Raw genomic sequence first — 26,898 nt, 5'->3', positions numbered from 1 at the left:
CATTCGTAATATCAGTCAGTTCCTCAATGGACAATTTATTTTAGAACTTAATTTATAATTCGATCATTTACACCTGCATGCCTCCACCATAGTTGTAGAGTAACTAGCATGCCTCCACCATAGTTGTAGAGTATATAGAAGCATCACTCTGAATAGCTGTGGGAGTATATATTAGCACACGTTTCAACATGCCATGATTCATCATTGTGTACGAATTTGACACAAGAATAAACAATTTATTTTAGAACTTCACTTAATTCATTTACACCTGGCATGCCTCCACTATACCGTACTACTAGAATGTTTTGCAAGCATCAAACATTTGCGAACTTTGCGAGGGTGATCAATTGCAACAACAAAATTATTACTAGTAAATACACACAATTTGTCAGAACGCAATAGTTAGATCACAAAGGGTCAACTTTCTGCTGATTCGCAAATTAGGTTTTTCACCCATAAGTAATACGGTAGTATATAGTATAATAGAAGCATCACTCTGAATAGTTGTGGGAGTATAGCGTACGTTTCAACATGCCATGATTCATCATCCATCTTTTAATATACGCAAAGAGGAAATATTATATGAGAATTGAAACACAAACAATGGACACACTGACAGAGGGTGTCAATACATTCTTGTCATGTACTGCTGCACACACTAACCTAGCTATCAGTTCATCATCTGAGGGCGTCTTGGGAGAACCATTCCTCCAGCAACTTCTCATCTGGTGTCAGTAATTTCTTTGATTCTAACTGTTCACGTTTCTGCTCCGCTGTCAGTCTCACCGGCTGTTGCTTGACCACCCGCCAGGCTCTCTTCTTGTACCCTAACTTGTTGCCAAGGGGAACGGATGATTTGGTATCTTGCTTTGAGAGGTTGGTTCGTTTGGTTGTGTCACTCTTGTCAGCAGTTGATTCGGGATGATTTGTATCAGCTGCTGTTTTAATGTCTGTGATCATAGCAGCGGGTTGGTCCACTTCCACTGGTACTAGGTCATCCTGATGCTCCTGAAGATCTGTGTGTGGTGTGTGTGTGTGTGTGTGTGTGTGTGTGTGGCGTGTGAGTCATGCAGATAAGAGGACTTTCCCAATTAAGCTAATTAGGAAGTATTGTTGAGCATGAGCAACCATCCTACTGAAAATGCAAATACCATATCAAGCATATAGTGCAATGTGTCACAACTATTATAGCGTGTGGGACCTCTACTCTGATTACACCGAGTGCATACCAATCCTCAGCACATGAACATGTGTACTGTTATCATAGCACAGACAACATGTCTGCACCTTGCCTTACCCCTTGCCACTGCAATCAGATAAGGGCTGTGCCCTACAACTGTCTCTCTCTAGCTCTAGCTCTGTGCATGCATTACTACTGCATTGCTTATTTGTTAGCTACAAATGCTGCAAGTCTTTCACTGAATATGAGCAAGAATTATCATGTCTTACCATGTAGAGGAGGTCCTTGCAGACTACCAGAGCTCAGGGCACACAGAGCCAGTCCTACTAGACAGCCCAACCACACTGCATCCATCTTATACTGCATCTGCCAAAGCTGCGTCTTAGATAGAACTAGAAATTCAGTTCGTTCTGCATAAACTATTCTTATACTGCACTGCTGCATGGAGTCTAACAAGCCCCTCCCCTTTAAAGAGGCGTGGCTTGTTAGCAGCTCGTGTCATGTAGAATAACCGGAGTAAACAGGAAATTAATGTGTATACTTGAAGATTACGGTTACCATGAATTTCCGTATAATTATGTGTCACGTGAAAGGTCAAAGGTCATCTTACTAACCAATCTTCCATCAAAAGCCACAGAACTAGAACAAGCGCTAAGCAAGCTCTCCTGATCGTGCCTCAACATGGCTACCAGTAAGTGGAGACCAGTATAGCGAGTACACACACACACACATACACTCTGCCTGCAGGTAACTCCTACACTGGTCTGTTGCGTGAGCTCAAGGTGGGAGGAGAGTTATATCAGTACTATGATATCCAGTCTCTCAACACGGACAAGTACAGTGAGTACACCACCACCCCCTCCACCCACGCATGCACACACCACACACACCACACAGAGCGTCTACCCTATTCTGTGCGTGTGCTCTTAGAGTCAGCCGTGCGTAGCTGCGATGGTTTCCAGGTAACCACGGGAGATGTGGACAACATCATCAACTGGGAAGAGAGTCAAGGCGTAGAGATCCCCTTCAGACCAGCCAGAGTCATACTACAAGACTTCACGTACGTGTACACTGTTGTACAGACTAATTAATTAATCAATCCCCATAATTGCAGGGGTGTCCCCGCTGTGGTGGACTTTGCTGCCATGCGTGATGCAGTCAAGAGGTTAGGGGGTAACCCTGCCAAGATTAATCCCGTTGCTCCAGTTGACCTTGTGATAGATCACTCTGTGCAGGTGGACGTGTTTAGGAGGTGAGCCCTGGTTGTTGGAGGGTATCTGTTGGTTTCCTGTGTGCTCACTGTATTAGGAAGTTGTTGCTTCAACGTAGTTCAACTCACTTGAAAATTAATGCAAATCTTATTAGAGACAACACAAGCCAACCACTAGCTACAGTGTACAGGTCAATTAATTCAGCTTTTTATTTTATAATGTTATTTTGGGTTGCTAACTGTGTCTAATGCTGTATTCTGATTGGTCTGTTTTTATATAGCAACGATGCTCTGGAGAAGAACCAGGAATTGGAGTTTCAGCGAAACAAAGAACGATTCCAGTTCCTGAAATGGGGGGCCAATGCTTTTGAGAACATGCTCATCGTGCCACCAGGGTCGGGGATAGTGCATCAGGTGAGGGAATATACACCCACGCACACACCCACGCACACACACCACACACTCGTCAGGTGAACCTAGAGTTCCTAGGGAGAGTGGTGTTCAATGACGAGGGCCTCTTGTATCCTGACAGTGTAGTGGGAACAGACTCTCACACCACCATGATCAATGGACTGGGCATAGTGGGATGGGGTGAGCACACACACACTGTATAATGCTTTCATTGATGCATCTTGTAGCTCTCTGTCTAATGATGTGTTTAGATCACTGGTTGCTTGTGCCCTCTTCCATTGCTCTGTTGTAATGGCTATAACTGACCTCAGTAGGTGTCGGTGGAATAGAAGCAGAAGCTGTTATGTTGGGACAGGCCATATCCATGGTCCTACCAAAGGTCGTGGGGTACAAACTGGTGGGGGTCATTAACCCTTTAGCCACCTCTACTGACGTTGTCCTCACTATTACAAAGGTATGTCATGTGACTGTCATGTGATCCACTCTCCTAGCTCTGCCTCACAGCACCTTCGTCAAGTGGGTGTGGTCGGTAAATTCGTAGAGTTCTACGGACCTGGAGTGGCTCAGTTATCCATAGCAGACCGAGCTACCATCAGTAACATGTGTCCAGAGTATGGTGCCACTGTGGGATACTTCCCTGTGGACCTCATGAGCCTCAAGTATCTACGACAAACTGGTAAGTCCTGTGACGTCACTACATGCTTGGATTGAACACAAAAATGATTCTATTGCAATCACTGATGTACATGTATGGACTCAGTGTCATGTGATAGTGTTGCCCCTCCCCCCAGCACGTGATGAGGTCAAGATAGGGTACATAGAGGCGTACTTGCGTGCTGCTGGTTTGTTCCGTGATTACACTGACCCCTCCACTGACCCTGCCTTCTCTGAGTGTGTGGAGCTTGATCTAGGGGGTGTGGTCCCGTCATTATCCGGACCCAAGAGACCCCACGATCGCGTGAGTGTGAGCGAGATGAAGCAAGACTTCCAGTGTTGCCTTGACAACAAGGTACGTACTGTGCTGCATGTGTACACCCACTCACTCTTGATACTACTAGGTTGGGTTCAAAGGGTTCGCCATCCCTCCACCCAAGCAGGCGAACTCTGTACCCTTCTCCTACGAGGGACACGACTACAACCTCACACACGGTGTACCCACTAATTGACCTTTGTACACTGTTTGACCTTTGCCCCCTCCCTTGGTACAGGTTCTGTTGTGATCTCGGCCATCACTAGTTGTACGAACACGTCCAACCCCTCCGTCATGTTGGGGGCGGGGCTATTAGCTCGTAACGCTGTGAAGCGTGGACTAAGTGTGGCTCCCTACATCAAGACCAGTCTCAGTCCCGGGAGTGGCGTAGTCACTTACTATCTGAGGGAGAGTGGAGTCGTGCCCTTCCTGGAGCAACTAGGGTGAGTGGGCGGGTGTGTGTGGGAGTGTGGAGTGGAGTGGGTGTGTGTAAAAATTGTGCACAATATCCACTAATAATACTCCAGTGAAAATTGGACTGAAAGTTGCACACTGCCCTAATAATGTGTGTGTTATATTGACCAATCAGATTCAGTCTTGTGGGCTACGGATGTATGACGTGTATCGGAAACAGTGGTCCCCTCCCGGAACCTGTTGTCACGGCGATTGAAGGAGGTGATCTGGTTGCCGTGGGAGTGTTGTCAGGCAACAGGAACTTTGAGGGACGCATCAACCCTCACACACGTGCTAACTACCTTGCCTCTCCTCTTCTGTGTATAGCTTACGCCATCGCTGGCACTGTCAGTATCGACTTTGAGACGGAACCATTGGGTAAGAAATATAATATTATTATAGCGTATTACTAGAATATTTTTATGAGTGAAAAACCTTTGCTAATAATTGTCAGAATTACCTGCTATACAGCAGTACTTCATCTATAATTATAATTAGTTATACTAATTAAGGGAGGCCCCTCACAGGCACGGATGAGTCAGGGACTGCAGTGTATTTGAGAGATATTTGGCCATCACGAGTGGAGATACAACAAGTGGAGAGAGAGTTCGTGTTGCCTGTCATGTTCAAAGAAACCTATGCAAAGATCACCACAGGTAAGTGTGTGTAAATACTTGCAGCTATCTATCTATCTTTGACTTAGGATTGTCAAAACTAATTGATAGCTCTCAGAATTACCTTTCCAATGGTGTGCTTAGATACAAGTTCTGAATTGTAGGCAATGCACGCTGGAACAGTCTCGAGGCTCCCTCCTCCCTACTCTATCCTTGGGACCACAAGTCAACCTATATCAAGCCACCACCATTCTTTGCTGACATGGAGATGACTCCTCCCCCTATGGTGGGCGTGGCTAGTGGGCGTGTCCTACTTAACCTTGGAGATTCTGTGACTACTGATCATATTAGTCCGGCCGGGTCCATCTCACGAAACAGTCCAGCTGCTCGTTATCTCGGGGCCAGGGGGTGAGCATTTGACCTTTGTGGTGACCTTTAAACTTGTGTGTTCCCCTAGATTGACCCCTAGAGAGTTCAACAGCTATGGTAGCCGCCGTGGCAACGATGACGTGATGGTAAGAGGCACATTTGCTAATATTCGCCTCGTCAACAAATTCATGGCCAAAGCCGGTCCCAAGACAATACACATACCCTCAGGTTAGCGTTAAATGGGTGTGGCTTATCACTAACCACACCCCCTACAGGAGATACCATGGACGTGTATGATGCAGCCCAGAGGTATCGTGATGAGGGCACTCAACTGATAGTACTGGCAGGCAAGGACTATGGCAGTGGATCCAGTAGAGATTGGGCAGCCAAGGGGCCCTGGATCATGGTACAGGCTGAGTGTAGTGGGTCTAGTAGAGATTGGGCAGCCAAAGGGCCCTGGATCATGGTACAGGCTGAATGTAGTGGGTCTAGTAGAGATTGGGCAGCCAAGGGGCCCTGGATCATGGTACAGGCCCAGTGTAGCTGGTCTAGTAGAGATTGGGCCAATGTAGTGGGTCTATATAGAGCCCTGGATCATGATACTAATCCCTCTCTCTACTGCAGGGTATTCGTGCTGTGGTAGCTGAAAGCTATGAGCGGATCCACCGGTCCAACCTGGTAGGTATGGGTATCCTGCCTCTACAATACAAGCCTGGTGAGAGTGCAGCCACTCTGGGGCTGACTGGCAGGGAGGTCTACACCATCAATCTGCCCCAGGACTTGAAGCCAGGGCAAGACCTCACTGTTCAGGTGTGTATTAATAATAGTCTTATTCAGGTATTCATTATTCCACTTGTTAGCATTGTGTCAGTGATGTTGTTGTTGTGGATCGCTTACAGTGTGTACACTGACCACACCCACTGACCACACACCCACACACAGGTGGACTTGGACAAGAGCTTCACTGTGAAGGCACGCTTTGACACGGACGTGGAACTTGGCTATTACAAGAATGGTGGCATTTTGAACTTCATGATTCGCAAGATGGCCCAACAATAACAGAGACTCTGTTAGCATGATTATGGACAGTTTTAGTTAGTATTCAAATTATATATTATACCCTGTACAATGTAGAGTGATGACTGTTGTACAGTGTGTCATAATGATGGTTTTATTATCTTGTATGCTCAGATATCAATTTGTGGCAGATATTGAATGGACAATTTACAAAAAAATAATCTGAATTGAAAACAACACAAATATAAGTAATGAGTTATAATGGACAATATTTTGGTTTTGTGGGTCCCTCGCTAACAGTGTACACACGTACTTGACTGGGGTCAAAGTCCATCGTATCAGGAGCTCTATGGGCGAATATCAGCTTTATGTTCTTAGTGAGGTAGATGTGCCCACTTCTTGAGCAGTGAAACCTGCAGCATGCTATTAATAATAATTATGAGTATTGGTTAGACTTGCCATAGATGTATGAGATAGTGTAGCTGTGAGGGGGCGGTGCTCTGAGTGGTGTGGGTGGGACTAGAGAGAGTTTTGTGCCGTATAAACGTTTGTGTAGAACTTGGCATATCGGAGAGGTCAAAGTTCACAATAAATATCTTGACGACAGTTTTGTTTGGGTTGAAGAGCGTCTGCACAATAGAATGGAAGTGGGTAATAGTATGCATGCACGTGTAACTATGGCAACACGTACCAGTTGAACAGTCCCCTTGCGTGGTACTCGATATCCTTTCCTGCCAGCACTGCTCAAGTCAATATGACCCTACACCCCCACACACACACACATAGCGGAGTTAGCATTGGAAAGGTAATTCTGAGAGCTATTGAAATTGGACAAGTTACGGGCTCTCAAAGATAGCTACCAAATCGGCTAAAATTTGGGAAAAAACAATCGACTAATCACAGAACTTGTATCTAAGCATAATAATGACCAGTCATATTCATACTACCCACGAGATAAGGTGATCCAGTAGCACCATGCTGACTGTGTACACTGAAGTAGTCCGCCTCCACTGATAGTGTGAGATGTGGAGAGAGTGTGAGGTGTGGGGGTCTGAATGACCCACTAGCACCTAACTCAGCAGTGAACCCATCCACTGAACCACACGGCTTCAAGCGTCCATTCAACACAGACTCCTGCAAGCAAGTGTCAGTACAAGTATTAACCAAATACATGTACCTCAAATGTTCCTAATAGTCGATGGTTGGGCAGTACAGCTGGACATGAGTTGCTTCGTACAGGGGGGCTGGGTCGAACAGGCACCTGGGGGGGGGGGGGGGGGTAATGTAACACACACGTAGTACTACAAAATAATGTGCAATTTCAACTAGAGTTAGCAATCATACATAGTTGTTAGATGATAGTTAGATGACAGGGTGTACATGTACTTGAACACCTTTAACAGCCTTAACTTGAGTATCGTTGATCCAATGTCAAACATTTTATGATTTTCTGAAAGCTTAGAAAGAGACCTTTCAAATGATGTGTTGCAATCCAAAATTTTGTCAGGGCCCTAATTTGTCATTCATTTTTTCGACCTTGGACCATGGGCTATTATTCATGGTATCGCCAAATTGGCAAATACTTTCATCTCTCGAATACAATTTTTGATTACACCATTTGAACTATTTTTTTAAGCTTTCAGAAAATCCTTGACATTGGATCCACGGATCAAGTTATGGCAGTTAAGAGAATCCCCAAACCATTTATAAAGTAATCATTGACGCCTCCCATTAGATAGTGTGTAGTGTACCTTAATGTTGAGAGCACAAGACCTCCTCTTGAGGAGGTCCCCCCTCCTCCAGGGAACAGGGTCGGTGGGTGGTGGTGGGTGGTCCCCCCTCCTCCTGGGAACAGCGTCAGTGGGTGGTGATGGGTGGTCCCGCCTCCTCCAGGGAACAGGGTCAGTGGGTGGTGATGGTTCACTGGATATGTTATTAGTAGCTGATTCATCTCTGAGAGTCTGTAGCGTCTGTGGACATGGCAACAAGAGATCAACACACTGACCACACACAGACACAACATTGCCAACACATGAGAGCAACACACCCATTCAACAAGCATCTATATTACACAATAAGCATCCTTATTACTGTACCTATTGTGTACACACATAACACCACATCCATACTACTCTCACCACTACTATACTATTAGCACTCATACACATTTATTCAATGGTACTAATTGCTCTGTTCTCACCTCTTCAGTTAGTGGCAGGCATACTTCAGCGTCTTGCCTTGACGTGTCACATGACACTGTACACGTATCAGATGACCTGGCTGACAGTATGGATGATGCAGTATCCACCAGAACATCATCACAAGAGCCAGGAGGAGACAACTTGCAACAGCTCTCCTCTGAAATACCATCAACACTAACATTAACACAATCGCAATTCTCCCTACTTTACAACATTTATAAGCAATTATCTCAGAGCATGCAGATATCTCAAAGATGCTTATAATCCAGTACTAGTGGTTCTACCCCTCTTCTGTGTGTACGTGTGTGTGTGTGTGTGTGTGTGTGTGTGTGTGTGTGTGTGTGTGTGTGTGTGTGTGTGTGTGTGTGTGTGTGTGTGTGTGTGTGTGTGTGTGTGTGTGTGTGTGTGTGTGTGTGTGTGTGTGTGTGTGTGTGTGTGTGTGTGTGTGTGTGTGTGTGTGTGTGTGTGTGTGTGTGTGTGTGTGTGTGTGTGTGTGTGTGTGTGTGTGTGTGTGTGTGTGTGTGTGTGTGTGTGTGTGTGTGTGTGTGTGTGTGTGTGTGTGTGTGTGTGTGTGTGTGTGTGTGTGTGTGTGTGTGTGTGTGTGTGTGTGTGTGTGTGTGTGTGTGTGTGTGTGTGTGTGTGCTTACCCTTCGGATTCTGATCTTCCCTTCTCCTTGTTACGACTGGCATAGCTAGCTGCTCCTAGTTTCCTACGAACGTTCAACATCTGATTGATGCACAAAGTTCCTTTAGCAACAACAAGGCACCACGCCCACCCATCTGTTTTGACGTCAAATGACGTTAGAACAAAAAATGTAAACAATAGATTGCCTCGAGTCATAGCCGCTTGACTTTCTTACAAGGTCAAAGGTCATTGTCGATCTTTACCAGCTTCAAGATGGCGGACGAGACGGTCTTTGCAAAGATTCTTCGCAAAGCCATCCCCTGTGATTTCATCTATGAGGATGACAAAGTAAGTCCTTGATAATAATAATGGGCCGCCTCAATCATGTGTGTGTGTGTGTTCTGCAGTGTGTAGCATTCAAGGACATGAACCCTCAAGCACCCTCTCATTTCCTGGTCATACCAAGGAAGCCCATTCCACAGCTGAGCAAAGCAGAGGACTCTGATGCTGAGGTAGCCTTATTAGTGTGTTCATGCTGAGGCCTCCCTATTTATATATTGTAAACCTTCCATAGATTCTTGGTCACCTGATGGTGGTTGCTCGGAAGGTGGCTGCAGAGCAAGGACTTGAGAACGGGTTTAGAGTGGTGGTCAATGACGGCTCTGATGGAGGACAGGAAGTGTTCCATCTTCATCTCCATGTCATGGGAGGTAGGAAGATGGACTGGCCTCCTGGCTAACACACGACTAGCTGAATCACTAGAAACTATTATGCCCTCGAACTGACTACTATTAGCTTTTAGAGTTTTCATTCAGTTTTGTTTCAGATACAATGATAAGTATATACAATCAAATAATCTCAGCGGAAATGGGCTGATCGTATTAAGGCTATGCTAGATACAATGATAAGTATATACAATCAAATAATCTCAGCGGAAATGGGCTAATCGTATTAAGGCTATGCTATGAGACTGATGGTGCTGTTCTGAGGGCTCTCCTCTGGTATGCATGACAATCTACTAGCAGAGTTCTTCCGAGAAGTCGGAGTTCGTGGGGGAGTGCTCCTGATAAACATCTCATGTCCACTCATCGGACCCCCCAGGAACAGTAACCCCCCTCGTTTAAACGGAGATATATTAGCCACTCCACTAGATACTTTGAGCGGGGCTACTAGAGCATCATCATCATTATCATCACTGTCCTCATCCAAATCTGCTGTCCCTCTTGGTTGCCACGGTGATAACGATAATGGAGCTCCGAAGAATGGCAGAGCTGCACTACATTTCCTCGATTGTTCAAACCTCTCAAACTCATCATCATCAACGCCCACATCATCAGGAGAGTCTACACCGCCCACCATTGGTATACCCACCTCCCGGTCCAGTCCTACCAGCTTCCCGGGCTTTGTTACGCTAGTCCCTGCGTCTGCTTTACTCTCCATCAGCTGCTTCGTTGTCTCACTCACACGTTTGGAGATGGAGCGTACGCGTTGTCTAGGCTCCGATGACACCTCTTGACCTTTAAACTCTTGACCTTTAACCTCTTGCTGAAAGCGCTCCTTGATCTCACTAACGTGTCCAGAGTTGATTGGTGCGTTGGATTTGTCTTTTACAGCGCTGGAATCTGATTGGCTGCTGCTGAGAAACCATACAATGTTTGATACCTGGTTGTCATGTGATAGCTCTAATCGATGATCACTGCCGAGTCCTTCGTCCCCCTCACTGTCACTATATAACTTATTTGCCCCCTCACTAACGAGATCGTCTCGTTGCGGTGATCTCCCACTGAAATATCTGACATTTGGTTCACTATACCGTCTCTTTAATCGTAGTGGAGATGCATTATTGTCTGTACTCACTCCAGAGTCATCGAGGTCAAAGCGCACACTCTTGAAGATGGAGCTAGTTTGACTGTCTGTAAGCTCCTCCCCCAAATCACTGGCTGCTGAGCTGGCAAGACTCGTACGTTGGCTTAGAGACGACTTGAGGTTTGAGATTGGATCACTTTGCTTGCTCTCACTCAACGTCTTTGTTTGCTTGTTTTTGAGTTTAGTGTCAAATAATCTTTCGTCTAGAAAAAGGTCAAAGTCCAGATTGTCCGGAGGGTGTACAGTGTTTTCAGCCCCTGACAATAATCTTTCTGTACTGTTGCTTAAATTACGATCATAAGGGTCTTCAAAATCATGTTCACCAGGGATTAAATGACCAAAACTTTTAGACCTGTGAAATGAAATTCAGTGCTTATGTAGTAGACTCCTTGCAACCCCTTACCTCTTATTAGCTGTGATAAGAATCTCCTCTTGACTGGATTGTGATTTTCTTCTGACATCTGATGATCGACGAAGTTTGTCCCAAGTTGTGTAAGGTCTATCCTTGCACACAGCAAACCTTTGGAAGGAAGGGATTAAAACAGAGCATTAACTGTAGATAGTTGAATTTACCACATGACTAGGAGGAGAGCTATCACAACCATTCCAATAGTCCCCAGACTTGAGATTAAAGAGATCAGTAGCACTAGCTCAACACTATAACCGCCAGCTGCACACACACACAGTGGAAGATATTCATGATACAGTAATTACCTTCATCTATAACTAATTAACTAACATACTTGTTGGCCTGACAGTGACCACTGCTGTTGCTACTGCCCCTAGCTCTCCCTGCAGACTACTGACATTGCAACTGTATTCCCCACCGTCACGAGCTGTGACTGCCTCAAACAGTAACCTGCACACAGCAATGCATTCACCCACACACACACATACACACACAGTCACACATTCCTGACACGTAAGCATGAACTTATGAATATTATAAGCACTTCAATTATGGGTTATAACAGGAGTTCATTAACAACAACCTTGAAGAGTTGCTGAGTAGAATGCCATTTCTTGACCAAGAGTAGGACAGGTTAGCTGTTGGGTCAGACACTAGCACTGCACCACATCTACAGAGGGAGGAATAGCTCATAACATGCATGCATTTTAATTACAGTTTTGTCAGTATAAATTATTATACTATAATAATACATGTAGATCTAGCTGTCTAATTGCTATGCAACTATACATGTACAATGTAAGTGTACTCACGTTAAGTTGAGAGGGTCTCCCTCATTCAGTGCAGTGTCCACAGGCAAGCTAGTGAATTCAAACTCGTCTGCAGCTACAGTTTAATAGGAAAAGAAGTTAAAATCTGACCTTTTTTGAGCTATTGGACACAGATTAGTTACCTCCTGCTCCACTGAGTGCAACCAACAGGACTGCTACACTCGCCCAGCTCATCTTTTGTACCAGGAGTGTCTGTACACGGCCGGCTACCACCAGTCTGTCCTCTACTATACTATGGTCCACTGCACTGCACTGGCTGCATGCAGAAGAGGGGGAGGGGCTGGATTAATTATCACATGCTGAGCTGTTGATTAGCTGCCCACATACCTCCAGTGTCAAGTAAGCTTTGCAAACTCAAAACCGTGCCATTCAAGATAGATACGAGTGGTGCCATCGCCTGTTTCTACTAGCCCACTCCCCGGGTAGTGATGTCCGTCTCCCCAGTTCCTAGTGACACAGAGGTGGTGGTGGCCGCTACCTTTAAAGTGTTAGTGTTAGGGAACACCAGTGTGGGTAAGAGCACACTCATCCGTCTCTACAGCTCTGGAGGGGAGCACCCAGGGAAGATGCTGCCCACAGTTGGTGAGCCTATACCTACCTGCATTACTAGGTAATGGGATTGGTTTACTCCATTATTATAATGATTGTCTGTGAATTTTGTTTCTGCTCCATATACACTCTACACCGGCTAGGCTGTAAGTACAGAACAGGGAAATGTATGGTGTGTGTGTGTGTGTGTGTGTGTGTGTGTGTGTGTGTGTGTGTGTGTGTGTGTGTGTGTGTGTGTGTGTGTGTGTGTGTGTGTGTGTTGCGGTGTTGTTCATTGCGTGTGTGCGCGTGTGTGTGTTGATGTTTTCACATTGTATAATCTAGTTTCACTTTATAGGAGTGGATTTCACTGATGTCATTGTTAATGTACGAGGGACAAAGGTCAAACTGCGGATATGGTAAGAGGTCACTAATATATCCATAGCAACTCACCCACTCCACCCCCACCCCACACACAGGGACACGGCTGGACAGGAGCGGTTCCACACATTCACCAAGCAGTTCTTCAGAGGAGCACACGTAAGCACTATACTAGGAGGGGGTTGATCACATGACCACCTATACTAGGAGGGGGTTGATCACATGACCACCTATAATTATACCCTATATAGGGGATCATACTGGTGTATGACATCACAAGTTTAGAGAGCTTTCAGACACTTCTCAAGTGGATACAAACCATCCACGATGTAAGTGCCCTGTGCATGTGTGCATGTATATAACCCTTTATATAGACGGGCCTGTCTGGTGTCTCCATGGTGATTGTGGGCAATAAAAGCGATCTCCGTGAGTCTCGTAAAGTTCCAAAAAGTCAAGGAGAACATGTAAGCAGCTCTGTGTGTGTGTGTGTGTGTGTGTGTGTGTGTGCATGCGTTGACATGCCCTCCACCCCCCCATGTGTTGACATGCCCTCCACCCCCCCCGTGTGTTGACATGCCCTCTACCCCGTGTAGCTAGCCAAGAGGCAATGTCAGGTCTATGTGGAGGCCAGTGCTAGTACAGGCTCTAACGTTAAACTGGTGTTCTACAAGATGGCAGAAGCACTCATCCACAGCCACAACATATTCCAGCCAGGACAAGAGGTGGTCATGATTGTTTACTCCCTATTTGCTCTACACTAGAAGCCAAATTGTTCCATCTGACAATAGAATTTGCTTTTATGGATATTTGCGTGCCCAAATATTGTCTCAAACATGTAATTGGTTGATTATATTTCTGGCAATCCAATACTTCAACAATGCCATAATGCACTAACCAGCCTAACCACCCACTCACCCACACACACACACACGCCCACACACACACACAGGCTACTAGTAGTATGGACCAGGATGGAGATATTTCAATGAGTATGGACTTTTCTCGACGGTCTCCTCCTAAAGACGATGACACTATTCGATTAGGCAATGGCTCTAGAAAAGTCAAATGCTGTCAGAAAAGATGATTTTCATTGCCTCACAATTTTTATTATTATGTCACTTAATTTCCCTAATTTCCCACCCGTGCACTAACTGTGTAATATTAGAACTCCCTCAACAACTTGAGTTGACAATACTCAGTGACAAATTCTTTAAAACCATTTTAATTATCAAAAATGACAATAAAGTTGTGATAATAAAATAATACTTACAATAGTACACAAATGCTATATCAGAAGTACAAATCAGTAATATCATATAATTATAGCACGGACATCTTCAGCAATATACACACACGATATACAAACTCGTACAAAGCTAGCAGTTCTATAACAGCTAGTGAATGCTGCCACAGGACACACATAGGTCAGAGTTCAGAGTTCTCCCCTTTGTTGGAGGGGATTTTCCTGTCCCCTAGGGATTTCCCCCATTGGACAGGATCCGCCCACCTCGTGCCTTGCGTAGAGTAGGGCTCAAGCTTCCAGAGGGACTCCTTCGTTTCATGGGAGGGTCCAATTTGCGGGGAATTTTGTCTTGAGGGGGCGGTGAGGTTGTGTAAGAAGTGTGAGGGGGTGTAGTCTGTTGGAGTGACAAGTACGGGGGCGTGTGTGGACGTGTGTGTTGAGTGGAGGGTCCCGGCTCGGTGGGTGTTGGTGGACAACTGGACGTCAATCGAAGGGTTTGCTTATCTTCCTCCATCTTTTGTAGACAAGCTGCCTTTGGGTTGAGGTGCCTATCCCGTGCTTGAGACTCTAGACTGCCTATAACAGCCACAGCTTGATGGAGGATCATTAGCTTTGTCTGAGCTTTCTCCACTTGAAGGTAGTCGTGACATATCTCACCCAACTCTTTGAATGCCTCGTTAATGTCACGAACTCGTATCCTATAACAAGGTTATGTATACCATTAGCACAATGTACGAGATAGTAAACACGTATAAATATGGCGCAAGGCCTTGACAAAACTTGTATCTAAGTACACCATTGGAAAGGTGATTCTGAGAGCTATTGCATTTTTTTGAAATTAGACAATCTGAACACAAATTACAGGCTCTCGCTACCAAAATTACTGAATTCTAGACAATAACGCAAGGCTATAGCCACGCCCCCTTACCTCTCTCTCTGGTTGTTGGCATTCCTGCGTTCCTTTTCTTTGCCGTGACGTTCCTCGTCGCTAACGTAAGGTTTCCTCTTGACCCCTAGTCCGAGCTTTGACACCTTTCGACGCTCCGCCCCCGGACTAATACGCCCACTCCCCCTACCTGGATCACCTGCCGAGGCTGAGCGTATGAGTGGGGGCGGGGGTTTAGTCTCATCAGTGGAGAGTGCGTGGGAGGGTATATGGTCACACATGTCAGGACTCGGCAAGACTAAAGGCATTGAGGAGGTGTGGTTGTGGGCGTGGCTAGCCATCATCTCTATGGCGTCGTCCAGTCTCTGTGTGTGGGGATGGAAGGGTGTCATGTGATCACTATAGACAATGTGATTGGTCGTACTTACAGAATCTGGTGTTTGCTTGTCTGGAGATGCGTCAGAGGGGCGTGGCATGTAAAGGGGTGTGGCATGTACCGGGGGTACGGGAGATAGCATTCCTCCGGGCGGCTGATATACCTACATGTAAGTTATATATAAATTATTACATAATTATATAATTACTAGACGTACGATAGTCTCTGGAGGTTGCTGTAGTATCATGTGATCCGGATGATACATCACATGACCCGGGTAATTAGGTGGGTGTGGGAAGCGGTGAGGGTAGGTGGGCGTGAGTGGTGGGGGTGTGCCTGGTGTGCCAGGTGTGAGCGGCCACAATGCCTCCTCTGTGTGGGTGTAGATCACATGATATGAGAGGTTACATGGTGACATGATGCAGACCTACCCATGATGAATGGCTGCTGATAGGTGGGTGTGTGGGGATACTCGGCTAGTCCAGGAGGAGGGTGATGGAACACAAACCCTGACTCTGACTTGTTCTCACGGCGACGAACTATTAGAGACACAAGGGGTTAAACAAGAAGATTCTACTCTTTCTTTCTTTGTTACCTCCAATCACAATGGCAAAGGATTGGAGGTACCAAAGGAATGACTAGACGATCGGAATTCAATTAAAATCTTAATTAAGACCTTTTGACCTTAATCTCCTCTGGTCACACACACACACAGGTTAGGGGCTGTAACCAGACATTAGCCAGTGACCACGTGTTGCTGGATCATGATCAGCTGGTGGTGGTGTAAGGTTTCCCCTAGCCTCTAATCTCATTACACAGAGGCCTTGCGACTACATTGCCATGACTACCACGTTAATATGACCCCCCTTGTGACTGGGAAGCCACACAACATTAAAGGTAGCGGGTAATTGCCAGGAAAGTGGATACTACAACACAGACACACCAGCTGTTCTCACAATATTATAATAATTATATAATTATACTTACTCTTGGTGGGTGAGCCACACGGATGTGCTGAGTCATCACCTTCAGAGTAAGGACGCTTGTCCAGGACACTGTCAGTATGAACACTGTCAGCATGGATATCAATAGATGGAGGTCGACCATTGTAGTCTCCTCTCCTCTGAGAGCCCACTGTAAGGGAGGGAGGGAGCATAATCATGAGCAATGAAACAACTCTACAATAGTCTAGTACTACAACTGCTAGCATGTCATACACTACTATACTGTAACTGGGGACGAGGCTGTGTAACAGAACATGTGATGGACACAGTCCCAGTACTGGGAAGCATCAGTCACTTGTGATGGACACAGTCCCAGCACTGGGAGCATCAGTTACATGTGATGGACACAGTCCCAGCACTGGGAAGCATCAGTCACTTGTGATGGACACAGTCCCAGCACTGGGAGCATCAGTCACATGTGATGGACACAGTCCCAGCACTGGGAGCATCAGTCACATGTGATGGACACAGTCCCAGCACTGGGAAGCATCAGTCACTTGTGATGGACACAGTCCCAGCACTGGGAGCATCAGTCACATGTGATGGACACAGTCCCAGCACTGGGAGCATCAGTCACTTGAGTACACTTACACAGTCCTAGTGATCCTTGTCTAAAATACTCCAACATAGCACTTAGATAGTAATGACTTATTATAACAGTTAACAACTAAATGTTGCACTGCCTGAGCAGCTCTTATATAGACCTCCTCCACCCACCCACTCACACACACACACATGCACACGCAAGTGCTGACATCACCATCCTCAAAGGAGGACCTAAGCTTTGAAGGTGAAGCCTCACAAGTGATCAAGGAAGTAGCTGCTCGTGGTTGAAACTACACGCACGCAATGAAGACAGTTTTGACAAACATTCTAACATGAAAATAAACGCTACCTGTGGCTAAACGTTTGCTATAAAACGCAACTAGTTTCAAGTAGTGAGGCAATCTGATTGGTTACTGCTACTATACACACAGCCTCTTTAGGGAGGGGGGGGGATGTACACAGAGAGCATCAAAGCCAATAGTGCTGACAGTGCTTCCACAACAGATCAACAGCACAAGACTCTACTCAGCAGGTGCTGAGCTACTTGGTTGACTTCAGCTCACACCTGGGCTACCACAGGAACAACGAACACACTCTTTAAATATTAAAAAGGTCAATTCACTGACCACTCGAGCGATTGGTTACAATCACACTCTAAGAGTTCCCTCAACTTTGAAGTTAGTAAAGCAGTTTTAACTCACTCACCGTGTGCCTGAAGCATACACTGGCCACGATCAGGACTAGAGCTGGCCTTGACTTGGACAGAGGACTGTGTGTGAGGTGTGTGTGTGTGTGGTGGGGGTGTGTGAGGTGTGTGTGTGGTGGGCTGTGTGTGTGGTGAACTGTGTGTGTGTGGTGTGTGTGTGTGTGTGGTGGGGGTGTGTGAGGTGTTAATAGTGTTATCCACTAGCACCAATTTACACCACTCTTAGAGAGGGTCATTAGCAGGGAACTTGTTGGGCCAGCAAATACAGGCCACCCTCATCAACTGATAACAAGCTCAAAGCAGCAAACAGAGAACACAGTGCGAGAATCCATTTACACAATACGTTGTAATAATTATATCCCTCTAGCCACTGTATGAGATAAGTCAGTTTGTGGCATACACATTGTGTAACATCATCCATTGCTCAACCATCACACAGTGTGTAAGTAAGATCATCCATTGCTCAACCCTCAAGGCTAATAAGGTCACGATTATTGTAATATGCTCACACTAAAAACTAGTGTAAGAATTCCAGTACATTTTTTACCAACTATCAGCAATTTCAACAATGCAAAATGGCCGTGCTAGCCTAGGGATATAATGATTGAATGCTTTGCTCCAGATAATGGAATGATCATCAATGTCTATAAGTTTGTCAACTAAACCGACTAAAGGTAGTGGACATGTTTTGAGTAGCTTTCATCTGGCGACTGTAGCAATATTGTGCAAGCAGACCTTTTGTTGAGGTATAATACAGCCAATGGTGACTAACATGTTTGTTGACCCAGTCCCAGCCAAGAAGCCTAATGCACACACACACACACGCCCACACACACACACACACACACACACGCCCACACACACACATGCAGGGGAACCTATGTGTACCCCATCATTATGGCTACAGAGGTTAAAGTACACCCTCTACGATAATGGAGGATTTTCAGTATAACCTTACAATAACAAACGTGTACTCACTTTCTGTACCCCACCCCCTCTCTATACTGAGACACATACTAGAGTGCTGTGCATGTACTGTGTGTGTGTGTGTGGACAGACCACTAGGCCACTTGAGGCACAGGTTAACTATATACACAGAGTGTAGTATAGTACTCACCGGCTGTGTGCATGTGGTAGTGGTGGGCCCTCCGCTGCTGCTACACTGAGGAGGTCCAGGCATTGTGACTCGCATCCTCTGTCAGTCTTGGACGGCTCTTACTCTTCACCTCGGTACTAGTAGTATTTTAGGAGTGGGTAGGAGACTAGTAGTTGGTCCCCCGTACGTGCTCTAGTAGACGCAGGGCCGGCCTTGGTAGCAGCTAGCTCTAGTAGTCAGGGGCGCTTGTGTTCATGGAGCAGCTCTCTTAGCCAACCTAATCTAATTAGCTACTACACAGTGACTGTGGTGTACTGTGTGTATTGTGTAGGCAGCTCACGCTTGTTTCGGTCATGCAGTTCAACCACGCCCACCATTCAATCCTGCTGAATCAGCACAATTGAGAAATCTTTTCTTTCTTCTTTCTCTCCTCCCTGAGTAATAGACACGCCTACTTGCTGATTCAGCAATCAAAAGATGGGCGTGATAGGTGGGCGTAGTCATCAACATCACAGTATCAACAAACAGCTTAGATATAGCTAAGCTAGACTTAGACTAGACCAAGGTGAGCAGTGTACAGTGTAGAGGAGGGCCCTATACAGTCTGTGAGGTTGTGTGTGTGAGGATGTCTACAGTGAAACCTCTCCACCTGGCCAAGAGCCTGACAGAGTTGAACAAGCTGGTGGATACCAAGACACTGGATGGAGCCACTCCTAAAGGGTATAAAATAGACCCCCCACATGGTCCATATGTACATACCCCCACCCTCCCAGGTTGTGTCGCTCGGCTGATAAGCTTCTGTTACGTGCTACCTCTGAGATCCTAGCTGGGGACCAGGAGCTAGCCTATATACTGTACATGAGGTTCGTAGATGTTGTGAAAGCCGTAACTGGCAGCAAAGAATACAAGAAAGATAAAACAGAACTCAGCAAGTTATTACCCACTCGGAGGATTAGTGAAGCACTGACAAAAGCAGAGAGTCTGTCATCTTGTCTAGAGGAAAGATATGCACGTACGTTAGTTAGTGGGCGTGGCTTGTACATACAGTGGGTGTGGTTTGTATACAGAGCTTAACGAGGATCAAGTGGTACCTATCAGTGAGCTGGAACCTGTCTCCATGGCAACATCCACTAATGTCTCTAAACCACTGCAGGTAATATCCTTGTTTTATAATAATAATTATAACTACTGTCTCCACACAGGCCACACCCCCACCACTCACGCCCACACAACTGTACACTCTCCTCACGTCCACGCCCACACAAGTGCTCGTGATTGATTGTAGACCGAGAGCTTCGTACAATGCCAGTCATCCAGACAGTAGCAAATACCCGCAATGGTTGAGCATACCAGAGGAGGCTGTCCTTAAAGGGTGTGTGTGTGTGTGTGTGTGTGTGTGGGTGTGGGTGTGTGTGAACAGTGCCCTAATCATACCCACCCCCACAGACTAACTGAACGCTCTGCTGAAGCTTTCCTCCGAGCAGCTGGGAAGGTCCTCTGGAGGGAGAGGGAGAAACTGGCTACCGTGGTGATGATCGATGAGGCGTCATCAACCGACCAATCAGAAGTTCCCATACTTGCCCTCCGAGATGCACTTACTAAGGTACAAAGGTCATACCATTTTAACCCCCACCCATCTTATAGTATTGTTAACCCCTCCTCATCTCTATATCCCTCTATAGTGGTCCGATGGGCACTCGTTAACCCCTCCTAACCCCTATATTCTGGACGGGGGTTATAATATGTGGTATCTGTCATATCCTGTCACTACTGTTGGCCGCTACAAGCCGTCACAGAGGTCAGGGGTCAAGGAGGAAAAGGTCGAAGAAGAAACCTCTCAACTGTCATATCCTACTCTTGAAGAGTCGATGTAAGTGGTAGCTATCGTGCTCATAATTTGAGTTGCGATTGTCCAATGTGTCAATTGATAGTTGCTATGATACGGTGTGCTCATGTAGATCAGTAATTAAGTTTGATGGTTTGTTTGGGGATTCTTTCGGCTGCCATAACTTGAATTCCGTGGATCCAATGTCACATTTTCTGAAAGCTTAGAAAAAAATAGTTCAAATGGTGTCATCAAAAATCATATTTGAGAGATAAAAGTATTTGCCAATTTGGCGATACCATGAATAATAGCCCATGGTCCAAGGCGGAAAAATGACAAATTAGGGCCCCGACAAAATTTAGATTGCAACACATCATTTGAAAGGTCACTTTCTAAGCTTTCAGAAAATCATAAAATTTTTGACATTGGATAAACGATACTCAAGTTAAGGCTGTTGAAAGATGTTCAACTACATCCAATGGTTTGGGGATTCTTTCGGCTTCCATAACTTGAATTCTGTGGATCCAATGTCACATTTTGGGGGATTTTCTGAAAGCTTAGAAAAAAATAGTTCAAATGGTATCATCAAAAATCATATTTGAGAGTTACCAATTTGGCGATACCATGAATAATTATAGCCCATGGTCCAAGGCCGAAAAATGACAAATTAGGGCCCCGACAAAATTTAGATTGCAACACATCATTTGAAAGGTCTCTTTCTAAGCTTTCAGAAATCATAAACTTTTTGACATTGGATTAGCGGTACTTAAGTTATGGCTGGGTTAATTCCATTGTGTCCTGTTTCCATACGTAACGCAAATAGTAATGTGATATTGTACTTTCGGCAGTGATCTAGTGAACTCTGACCCCTCAAGCAGTGACCCCTCTTCAGTTAGCATCGATATGGACGAAGCTGTTACCATAGAAACACCATCAGCCCCTCAACCGAACGTTGCTATGGATCGTTATGTTGTTAACAATGTTGGAGCTATTCAACCATCAGGGATGGATATGTATCTGCCATCGTTCCCGGTGTATGCCCTCCCCCCGGCCCCTCTCGTACCCCTCAGTCTAGAGGGTGAGAGTGAACTATTAGCCCCTAGTCTATCAGAGGAGATACCATTCTTGCCTATAGAAGAGGAACAGAACGACATGTATCAAGAGTTCGGAATAGTCTCCCAACATGCTCTTATAGACACTCCATTCCCGGGAGGCCACGCTCCTTTATTCTATCAACCACAACCTTCGCTACACTACAATCCTCAGCCTATGATGTATGTGCAACCGCACCCAGAGCCACACCCACTTCCTGTGCACGCAGGTCCTGATACTAACAGAGTGATCAACGGGCCAATCCCTAACCCCCCATCATACGAACAATCGCACAGCCTACCTCCACTGGCCCCTGTACAACCACCACTACCTCCACCCGTCTCAGCCAACCAGTTCAACCAGGCACAGAACCAGTCAGACGGGTTTATGCAATCAACGGACACTCGAGACGCTCGAATACGTGAGCTAGAGGAGCGATTGGCCAGTACAGAGAGAGCAGCACAGGAGAGGAATCAAGCTAGAGATGATGCACGCAAGGCGCAAGAGGGAGAGTTGCTGTCCCTTAGGGAACTGGTGAATAGTGACAGAGCTAAACTAGCAGAGGATACACAGCGCAAGCAACAGGAGGTGGAGTTGGCACGGGCACAGCTAGTCAGGGAGCAACAGCTTGCCACTGCCACGCTCGAGGCTCAGAGGAGAGCTCTAGCTGAAGAGAAGAAGAGAATGACCCTAGAGTCACGACAAGTGGCAGCCATGAAGATACAGTTTGAGAGAGAGCAGAAGGAAATGTCAGCCCACCGTGAGGCAATGAGGGATCAGGTGGAGGCTAAGAGAAGAGAAGAGCAACAGAGAGTCTTTAGCTTACAGAGTGGTCTCCCTGCAGGATGGGAGAAGAGGTTGGACTCAACTAATGGCCGCTTCTATTATGTTGATCATGAGACTAAGACCACTCACTGGAATCCTCCCACTAACTGGATCAACTATCAGAGAGCACGAGAAGCGGAGGTGGAGAGACGCCAACCACCCCCTCAAACTCCCCCACAACCTTCTGTACCGCCCCCTCAACCTACCAGCACACCACCCACTCAACCTATCAGCACACCGCCCACTCAACCTACCAGCCAACCGCCCCCTCAACCAGCAACAGCTCCCCCTAAGGAATCAGGAGGTAACCTTGAGTGAGTTATTGTGTGCGTGTATTTATCACCACTCTATTTAGTACCTAGTGTGGATAGAGCTGCTAAACCATCCTCTGATCCAACTTTGACTTCTGATACTGGCCCTGTAGTACCGGATCGGAGCAAGAAGCCTGTTGCTAAGCAACCCATCATTGTCATGACTCCTGCAATGAAGCAACAGAAGCAACAAAACCTTCAAGCTGTGTTCGGGACGAGGGTCAGTAATCTCTAGTAGTATCTAGTAATCTCAACTCTAGTAATCTCATTTATGTATTGTTTACACAGAGACATGTACTGACGGGTCTGCGTAACCTTGGCAACACATGCTACATGAACTCCACCCTCCAATGTCTTGCGTGCACTAGTCCAGTCATTCAATACTTCATCAGTGGCAGCTACCAGCAGCACATCAACCAGTGAGGCCCCCCCACACAAACCACACCCCTACACTAACCCCACAACACCACACCCCCCACACTAACCACACACACCCACACAAACCACACCCCCTATAGTTCCAACCCCCTGGGCACACGAGGACAGATTGCTATGGAGTTTGCGTGGCTCATGAAGGCACTCTGGTCTGGAGGATACAAGTCTGTCTCTCCCCGGGACTTCAAGGTACGTACACTATTAGCTCAACTGATAGAGTTCTGGTAATCGTAATTATGGCCCCGACTATTGACACATTTAAAAAGCATTTTTCTAAGCTTTCAGAAATCATAAACGTTTTGACATTGGATCAACGGTACTGAAGTTATGGCTGTTCTTTCAGCTGCCATAACTTCAATTCCGTGGATCCAATGTCAAATTTTTATGATTTTCTGAAAGCTTAGAAAGAGACCTTTCAAATGATGTGTTGCAATCTAGGGGCCCTAATTTGTTATTTTTCCGCCTTGGACCATGGGCTATTATTATTCATGGTATTGCCAAATTGGCAAATACTTTTATCTCTCAAATATGATTTTTGATGACACCATTGAACTATTTTTTTCTAAGCTTTCAGAAAATCCCCCAAAATTTGACATTGGATCCACAGAATTCATGTTATGGCAGCCGAAATAATCCCCAAACTGTTGAATAAACGTGATGTAGTTGAACATCTTTCAACAGCCATAACTTTAGTATCGTTGATCCAATGTCAATGATTTTCTGAAAGATTAGAAAAAAAGACTTCAAATGAAGTCATCAAAAATCATATTTGAGAGATAAAAGTATTTGCAAATTTGGCGATACCATGAATAATAGCCCATGGTCCAAGGCCGAAAATGACAAATTAGGGCTCCGACAAAATTTTGGATTGCAACACATCATTTGAAAGGTCTTTTTCTAAGCTTTCAGAAAATCATGAACTTTTTGACATTGGATCAACGATACTCAAGTTAAGGCTGTTGAAAGATGTTCAACTACATCCTGTTTATTCAATAATTATACGCTATTATCTCTTCTTCCCATTGGCAGGATATGATTGGTCAGTTTGTGCCACAGATGAAAGGTAACGACCAACAAGACTCTCAGGAATTCCTAGCCTTCCTATTGGACGGACTACACGAGGACATGAACAAGGTAAGGACCTCCCATGAAGCTGTGTTACATGTGTGCTGTGTGTAGGTCATGAAGAAGGTGTATATAGCCGAAGGTGGAGGTCAAAGTACAGATCAGTCCAAAGCCGCTCAGCTAGCGTGGGAGAATCATCTCCGTAGAAACGATTCAATCATTGTCAAATTCTTCCAGGTACGTCTATCTAATTAGCCAACTGTGGTAATTTCAATATTTCTCTCTATTCACAGGGAATGTTTCGGAGTAGCATCAGATGTATTGGTTGTGGGAAGAGCTCTGTGACCTTTGAACCCTTCATGTACCTGAGCCTGCCGATCCCTCCAGGTCAAGGTTCATACTCTCTGGAAGATTGCATCAAAATGTTCATTAAGACAGAAACTGTCGAATGGTGAGTAAGTGTTAGACTAAGTGTTGCTAATAGAGTCCCAAAGCTGTTACTCATGTTGATTGAATGTTGTCTTACTCCCTCTAACACCACCTCCCACACCACTACCCACACATCACCACCCATGCACCTCCCATAGGAACTGCCCTAATTGTAAGGACACCCGAGGCAGTGCTGTTAAGAAGATGGACATATGGAGACTCCCTCCAGTCCTCCTCATTCACCTCAAGAGGTTCTCCTATCAGGGACTGTGGAGAGAGAAGAGGCAGAACACCATCAACTATCCCGCAGAGTAAGCTACACGCCCACACATGCCCACACACACACACCTCACACAGGTCGGCTCTGGATATGACCAAGTTTGTGGCTGGTTCTAAAGGTTACAAAAGCTTCTCCCTCTACTCAGTCTCCAACCATTACGGTACTCTGACTGGTGGTCATTGTAAGTAGCAGTCTGATGTGTATTGTGTGTTGACCTTTGCCCTTACAGACACTGCGTGCTGTCGCAATCCCTACAATAAAGCATTCTACAATTTTGATGACCACGAAGTCAAAGAAGCGCTCCCAAGACAAGTCAAGGTAACCTTCTACTCCTATCTTTGAGGGTCCGTAATTTGTGTTCAGATTGTCCAATTTCAAAACTAATTGCAATAGCTCTCAGAATTACCTTTCCAATGGTGTGCTTAGATGCAAGTTTGAAATGCATCAATTTTTATTCCAAAACCAAAGGACATAGCCTTGCGCTTTTTAGCTGTTTGTGTAGCTATCTTTGAGAGCCCGTAATAATAGTTGATGCATACATTCGCTACTAGTACATGTAACTCTTGCCCCCCCCTCCACACACACACACACACACACACACACACACACACACGCACGCACACACACACACACCACGCGCACACACACACACACACACACACACCACGCACACACACACACACCACGCACGCACACACACACACACACGCGCGCACACACACAGAGTGCGGCTGCCTACATCCTATATTATAGTGCAGTGGATCTCACTCCAGCTAAAATGAGCTTCACTTAGTCAACAAACATAAACAGTTAATATCAGTGTTTTGTGTTCATTCAATGCTGCTTAAGTTAGTCTTGCTCGGTTATGAGATAATTATTTCTGTAAACTGTTTGTTTGAAGCGTGACTTCCATATAATTATTGCTAAATAAACTGGATGTCCATGATGAAATTGAACAGGACACTATGTACACACACACACAGAGAAATAGAGCAGTTAGTTCCAATTCTAGACATTCAGCATTTTCCCCCATAACCTGAGAGATGATTGATCTGCTGGTATAGCTAGGGTATGTAATGACACAGGAATGAACTTAGTGCATGAGTGTTGTCATCATTTAATTCACTAACTAACGATTTGTTGATCAACAAAAGCCAGTGCACATGTGACCCACTATATTAGCATCAACACGTGCATACACCATTAATTTCCACAAATTAACACAACACACGTTTCTGGGAAAAAAAGGGACGACAGTTAATGAAAAGTGTGTCCACAAAACTAGTTAATTAACTTCGTAGTTGATGTGTTTTCCTGATTTAGGTCCCGTCACGAAGGACGTCGTGCATGTGCTGTACCTTGCACCTATTGCATGCGTATACCTTGTATGCAATGCTGTGCTGTACCTGTGTACTATGCTGTACCTGTGTTGTAATCCATATATGTATGCTACTCTGTCAACAAATAACAGATTCTATTTATAGATAAATTCAGTCCTCAGTTAGAAAAGTGGAGGGGGCCGGGACAATGGAAACCATATCTCCTCACTAGAGATGAATACCTAGTAACCACTAAGCCATCGAACATGGAGGCATCCAATTATTGTAATTTGACCCCACCAGTCCACCGTGACCCCCACCAGTCCACCGTGACCCCACCAGTCCACCGTGACCCCACCAGTCCACCATGCACTAATAATGATATCGTAATTATTA

The 26,898-nt window shown here is 45.6% G+C and overlaps 7 protein-coding genes and 1 long non-coding RNA gene across 11 annotated transcripts; 4 read left to right on the top strand and 4 right to left on the bottom strand.

The window, feature by feature from the left end:
• Positions 1–563: 563 nt before the first annotated feature.
• On the bottom strand, positions 564–1,762 carry LOC135336224 (uncharacterized). The gene is made up of 2 exons (XR_010394795.1): positions 1,450–1,762; positions 564–1,016 (listed from the first exon to the last, which is right to left on the bottom strand). It is a non-coding gene; the product is annotated as an uncharacterized LOC135336224 (long non-coding RNA).
• Positions 1,738–6,399, top strand: LOC135336211 (cytoplasmic aconitate hydratase-like). Of its 2 annotated transcripts, none has more exons than XM_064531946.1 (18): positions 1,738–1,871; positions 1,928–2,020; positions 2,078–2,240; positions 2,295–2,432; positions 2,672–2,804; positions 2,861–2,981; positions 3,116–3,255; positions 3,306–3,477; positions 3,593–3,810; positions 3,860–3,950; positions 4,010–4,214; positions 4,361–4,602; positions 4,752–4,880; positions 5,003–5,246; positions 5,296–5,435; positions 5,483–5,613; positions 5,832–6,017; positions 6,150–6,399. In XM_064531946.1, the coding sequence occupies exons 1-18, from the start codon at positions 1,862–1,864 to the stop codon at positions 6,264–6,266; spliced, it is 2,673 nt and encodes an 890-aa protein (XP_064388016.1). In that variant the 5' UTR covers positions 1,738–1,861; the 3' UTR covers positions 6,267–6,399. The 2 variants fall into 2 exon arrangements, with proteins under 2 accessions (XP_064388016.1, XP_064388015.1); XM_064531945.1 differs by having other exon boundaries at positions 3,113–3,255.
• LOC135336218 (atos homolog protein B-like) lies at positions 6,353–9,208 on the bottom strand. Its single transcript, XM_064531964.1, has 8 exons — positions 9,073–9,208; positions 8,425–8,582; positions 7,976–8,194; positions 7,402–7,485; positions 7,176–7,358; positions 6,916–6,984; positions 6,684–6,853; positions 6,353–6,637 (listed from the first exon to the last, which is right to left on the bottom strand). Exons 1-8 carry the CDS (start codon positions 9,113–9,115, stop codon positions 6,481–6,483), a joined length of 1,083 nt encoding a protein of 360 aa, XP_064388034.1. The 5' UTR covers positions 9,116–9,208; the 3' UTR covers positions 6,353–6,480.
• A 56-nt stretch (positions 9,209–9,264) lies between these two features.
• On the top strand, positions 9,265–9,906 carry LOC135336223 (adenosine 5'-monophosphoramidase HINT1-like). Its single transcript, XM_064531969.1, has 3 exons — positions 9,265–9,398; positions 9,458–9,562; positions 9,625–9,906. The coding sequence occupies exons 1-3, from the start codon at positions 9,324–9,326 to the stop codon at positions 9,787–9,789; spliced, it is 345 nt and encodes a 114-aa protein (XP_064388039.1). The 5' UTR covers positions 9,265–9,323; the 3' UTR covers positions 9,790–9,906.
• On the bottom strand, positions 9,866–12,435 carry LOC135336214 (uncharacterized). Its single transcript, XM_064531948.1, has 7 exons — positions 12,278–12,435; positions 12,138–12,210; positions 11,909–11,995; positions 11,660–11,775; positions 11,490–11,586; positions 11,320–11,436; positions 9,866–11,268 (listed from the first exon to the last, which is right to left on the bottom strand). The coding sequence occupies exons 1-7, from the start codon at positions 12,327–12,329 to the stop codon at positions 10,008–10,010; spliced, it is 1,803 nt and encodes a 600-aa protein (XP_064388018.1). The 5' UTR covers positions 12,330–12,435; the 3' UTR covers positions 9,866–10,007.
• A 20-nt stretch (positions 12,436–12,455) lies between these two features.
• LOC135336220 (ras-related protein Rab-10-like) lies at positions 12,456–14,299 on the top strand. Its single transcript, XM_064531966.1, has 7 exons — positions 12,456–12,737; positions 13,042–13,102; positions 13,163–13,223; positions 13,316–13,393; positions 13,439–13,528; positions 13,658–13,786; positions 14,014–14,299. The coding sequence occupies exons 1-7, from the start codon at positions 12,584–12,586 to the stop codon at positions 14,146–14,148; spliced, it is 708 nt and encodes a 235-aa protein (XP_064388036.1). The 5' UTR covers positions 12,456–12,583; the 3' UTR covers positions 14,149–14,299.
• LOC135336217 (protein daughterless-like) lies at positions 14,259–19,253 on the bottom strand. 2 transcript variants are annotated; one of them, XM_064531961.1, is made up of 8 exons: positions 18,943–19,253; positions 17,825–17,888; positions 16,557–16,703; positions 16,001–16,108; positions 15,787–15,941; positions 15,622–15,732; positions 15,236–15,558; positions 14,259–15,005 (listed from the first exon to the last, which is right to left on the bottom strand). In XM_064531961.1, the coding sequence occupies exons 1-8, from the start codon at positions 19,015–19,017 to the stop codon at positions 14,537–14,539; spliced, it is 1,452 nt and encodes a 483-aa protein (XP_064388031.1). In that variant the 5' UTR covers positions 19,018–19,253; the 3' UTR covers positions 14,259–14,536. The 2 variants fall into 2 exon arrangements, with proteins under 2 accessions (XP_064388031.1, XP_064388032.1); XM_064531962.1 differs by lacking the exons at positions 17,825–17,888; positions 18,943–19,253 and adding an exon at positions 17,165–17,307.
• Positions 19,254–19,402: 149 nt separating this feature from the next.
• LOC135336210 (ubiquitin carboxyl-terminal hydrolase 8-like) lies at positions 19,403–26,120 on the top strand. Of its 2 annotated transcripts, none has more exons than XM_064531944.1 (17): positions 19,403–19,641; positions 19,695–19,933; positions 19,989–20,074; positions 20,124–20,293; positions 20,368–20,524; positions 20,604–20,791; positions 21,595–22,967; positions 23,088–23,194; positions 23,263–23,393; positions 23,493–23,598; positions 24,439–24,543; positions 24,589–24,711; positions 24,768–24,925; positions 25,062–25,214; positions 25,261–25,364; positions 25,413–25,501; positions 25,908–26,120. In XM_064531944.1, exons 1-17 carry the CDS (start codon positions 19,547–19,549, stop codon positions 25,974–25,976), a joined length of 3,453 nt encoding a protein of 1,150 aa, XP_064388014.1. In that variant the 5' UTR covers positions 19,403–19,546; the 3' UTR covers positions 25,977–26,120. The 2 variants fall into 2 exon arrangements, with proteins under 2 accessions (XP_064388014.1, XP_064388013.1); XM_064531943.1 differs by having other exon boundaries at positions 23,019–23,194.
• Positions 26,121–26,898: the final 778 nt, after the last annotated feature.

This window comes from Halichondria panicea, chromosome 5 (assembly GCF_963675165.1).
Source record: "Halichondria panicea chromosome 5, odHalPani1.1, whole genome shotgun sequence".
NCBI classification, from domain to species: domain Eukaryota; kingdom Metazoa; phylum Porifera; class Demospongiae; order Suberitida; family Halichondriidae; genus Halichondria; species Halichondria panicea.
Note: the sequence above shows the minus strand (reverse complement) of the source record. Positions and strands in the feature narration are given on the sequence as shown.

Coding starts and splice junctions, on each gene's coding strand:
- LOC135336211 (XM_064531945.1), top strand. Junction 2,433..2,671: donor CAGGTGGACGTGTTTAGGAG/GTGAGCCCTGGT, acceptor GTTTTTATATAG/CAACGATGCTCTGGAGAAGA. Junction 3,951..4,009: donor CGACTACAACCTCACACACG/GTGTACCCACTA, acceptor CCCTTGGTACAG/GTTCTGTTGTGATCTCGGCC.
- LOC135336218 (XM_064531964.1), bottom strand. CDS start 9,115: ATGCCAGTCGTAACAAGGAGAAGGGAAGATCAGAATCCGAAGG. Junction 7,359..7,401: donor GACTATTAGGAACATTTGAG/GTACATGTATTT, acceptor ACTTGCTTGCAG/GAGTCTGTGTTGAATGGACG. Junction 6,985..7,175: donor CTACTGGATCACCTTATCTC/GTGGGTAGTATG, acceptor GTGGGGGTGTAG/GGTCATATTGACTTGAGCAG.
- LOC135336223 (XM_064531969.1), top strand. CDS start 9,324: ATGGCGGACGAGACGGTCTTTGCAAAGATTCTTCGCAAAGCCATCCCC. Junction 9,399..9,457: donor TCATCTATGAGGATGACAAA/GTAAGTCCTTGA, acceptor TGTGTTCTGCAG/TGTGTAGCATTCAAGGACAT. Junction 9,563..9,624: donor CAGAGGACTCTGATGCTGAG/GTAGCCTTATTA, acceptor AACCTTCCATAG/ATTCTTGGTCACCTGATGGT.
- LOC135336214 (XM_064531948.1), bottom strand. CDS start 12,329: ATGAGCTGGGCGAGTGTAGCAGTCCTGTTGGTTGCACTCAGTGGAGCA. Junction 11,996..12,137: donor GGAGACCCTCTCAACTTAAC/GTGAGTACACTT, acceptor CTCCCTCTGTAG/ATGTGGTGCAGTGCTAGTGT. Junction 11,776..11,908: donor CTACTCAGCAACTCTTCAAG/GTTGTTGTTAAT, acceptor TGCTGTGTGCAG/GTTACTGTTTGAGGCAGTCA.
- LOC135336220 (XM_064531966.1), top strand. CDS start 12,584: ATGTCCGTCTCCCCAGTTCCTAGTGACACAGAGGTGGTGGTGGCCGCT. Junction 13,224..13,315: donor AGTTCTTCAGAGGAGCACAC/GTAAGCACTATA, acceptor TACCCTATATAG/GGGATCATACTGGTGTATGA. Junction 13,529..13,657: donor CAAAAAGTCAAGGAGAACAT/GTAAGCAGCTCT, acceptor TACCCCGTGTAG/CTAGCCAAGAGGCAATGTCA.
- LOC135336217 (XM_064531961.1), bottom strand. CDS start 19,017: ATGCGAGTCACAATGCCTGGACCTCCTCAGTGTAGCAGCAGCGGAGGG. Junction 15,733..15,786: donor AGCAACCTCCAGAGACTATC/GTACGTCTAGTA, acceptor ACTTACATGTAG/GTATATCAGCCGCCCGGAGG. Junction 15,559..15,621: donor ACAAGCAAACACCAGATTCT/GTAAGTACGACC, acceptor CCCCACACACAG/AGACTGGACGACGCCATAGA.
- LOC135336210 (XM_064531943.1), top strand. CDS start 19,547: ATGTCTACAGTGAAACCTCTCCACCTGGCCAAGAGCCTGACAGAGTTG. Junction 22,968..23,018: donor TCCCCCTAAGGAATCAGGAG/GTAACCTTGAGT, acceptor CACTCTATTTAG/TACCTAGTGTGGATAGAGCT. Junction 23,394..23,492: donor TACCAGCAGCACATCAACCA/GTGAGGCCCCCC, acceptor CACCCCCTATAG/TTCCAACCCCCTGGGCACAC.